Source organism: Phaethon lepturus, unplaced genomic scaffold, assembly GCF_000687285.1.
Source record: "Phaethon lepturus isolate BGI_N335 unplaced genomic scaffold, ASM68728v1 scaffold34700, whole genome shotgun sequence".
Lineage (NCBI taxonomy): Eukaryota > Metazoa > Chordata > Aves > Phaethontiformes > Phaethontidae > Phaethon > Phaethon lepturus.
In genome coordinates this window covers 855-1,156 of record NW_010511766.1, presented here as the reverse complement: position 1 = coordinate 1,156, position 302 = coordinate 855, and the positions used below count along the sequence as shown (strand labels likewise).

Sequence of the window (302 nt, the reverse complement as noted above, 5' to 3'; positions counted from 1 at the left end):
GGGCAGCGGCGGCGGCTGATAGTCTGTGTGGTGAGTGACCTGGCCCCCAGCTCCGACCACACCGTATGGATCTCCGGTGGGAATGGCAGTGCCCTACACTCCTTTGCCTACGGGGCCTCTCAGGAGGATGGTGGCACCGTCTGCACCATCTCCCTCCTCCCCGACGACCCCCTGGCTGAGGGGGATCTCACCTGCCATGTAGGGCCCAACAGGACCTCCCCTGCCCACAGCTCCAGCGCCATCCCCATCACGGGTATGGATCTATTGCCACCCCCTCTGCCCAGCCTGCTGCTGCCTGGACC

The 302-nt window shown here is 65.9% G+C and overlaps 1 protein-coding gene across 1 annotated transcript in view; it reads left to right on the top strand.

Annotated features, from left to right (window-relative positions):
* Positions 1-3: 3 nt before the first annotated feature.
* The window catches only part of PTCRA (pre T-cell antigen receptor alpha), a gene marked incomplete at its 5' end in the record, with an annotated part of 1,013 nt that continues 714 nt past the window's right edge, over positions 4-302 (top strand). The window contains one exon of the mRNA XM_010285000.1: positions 4-253. Coding sequence (XP_010283302.1) covers positions 4-253 — 250 coding nt within the window. The remainder of the gene's footprint in view (positions 254-302) is intronic.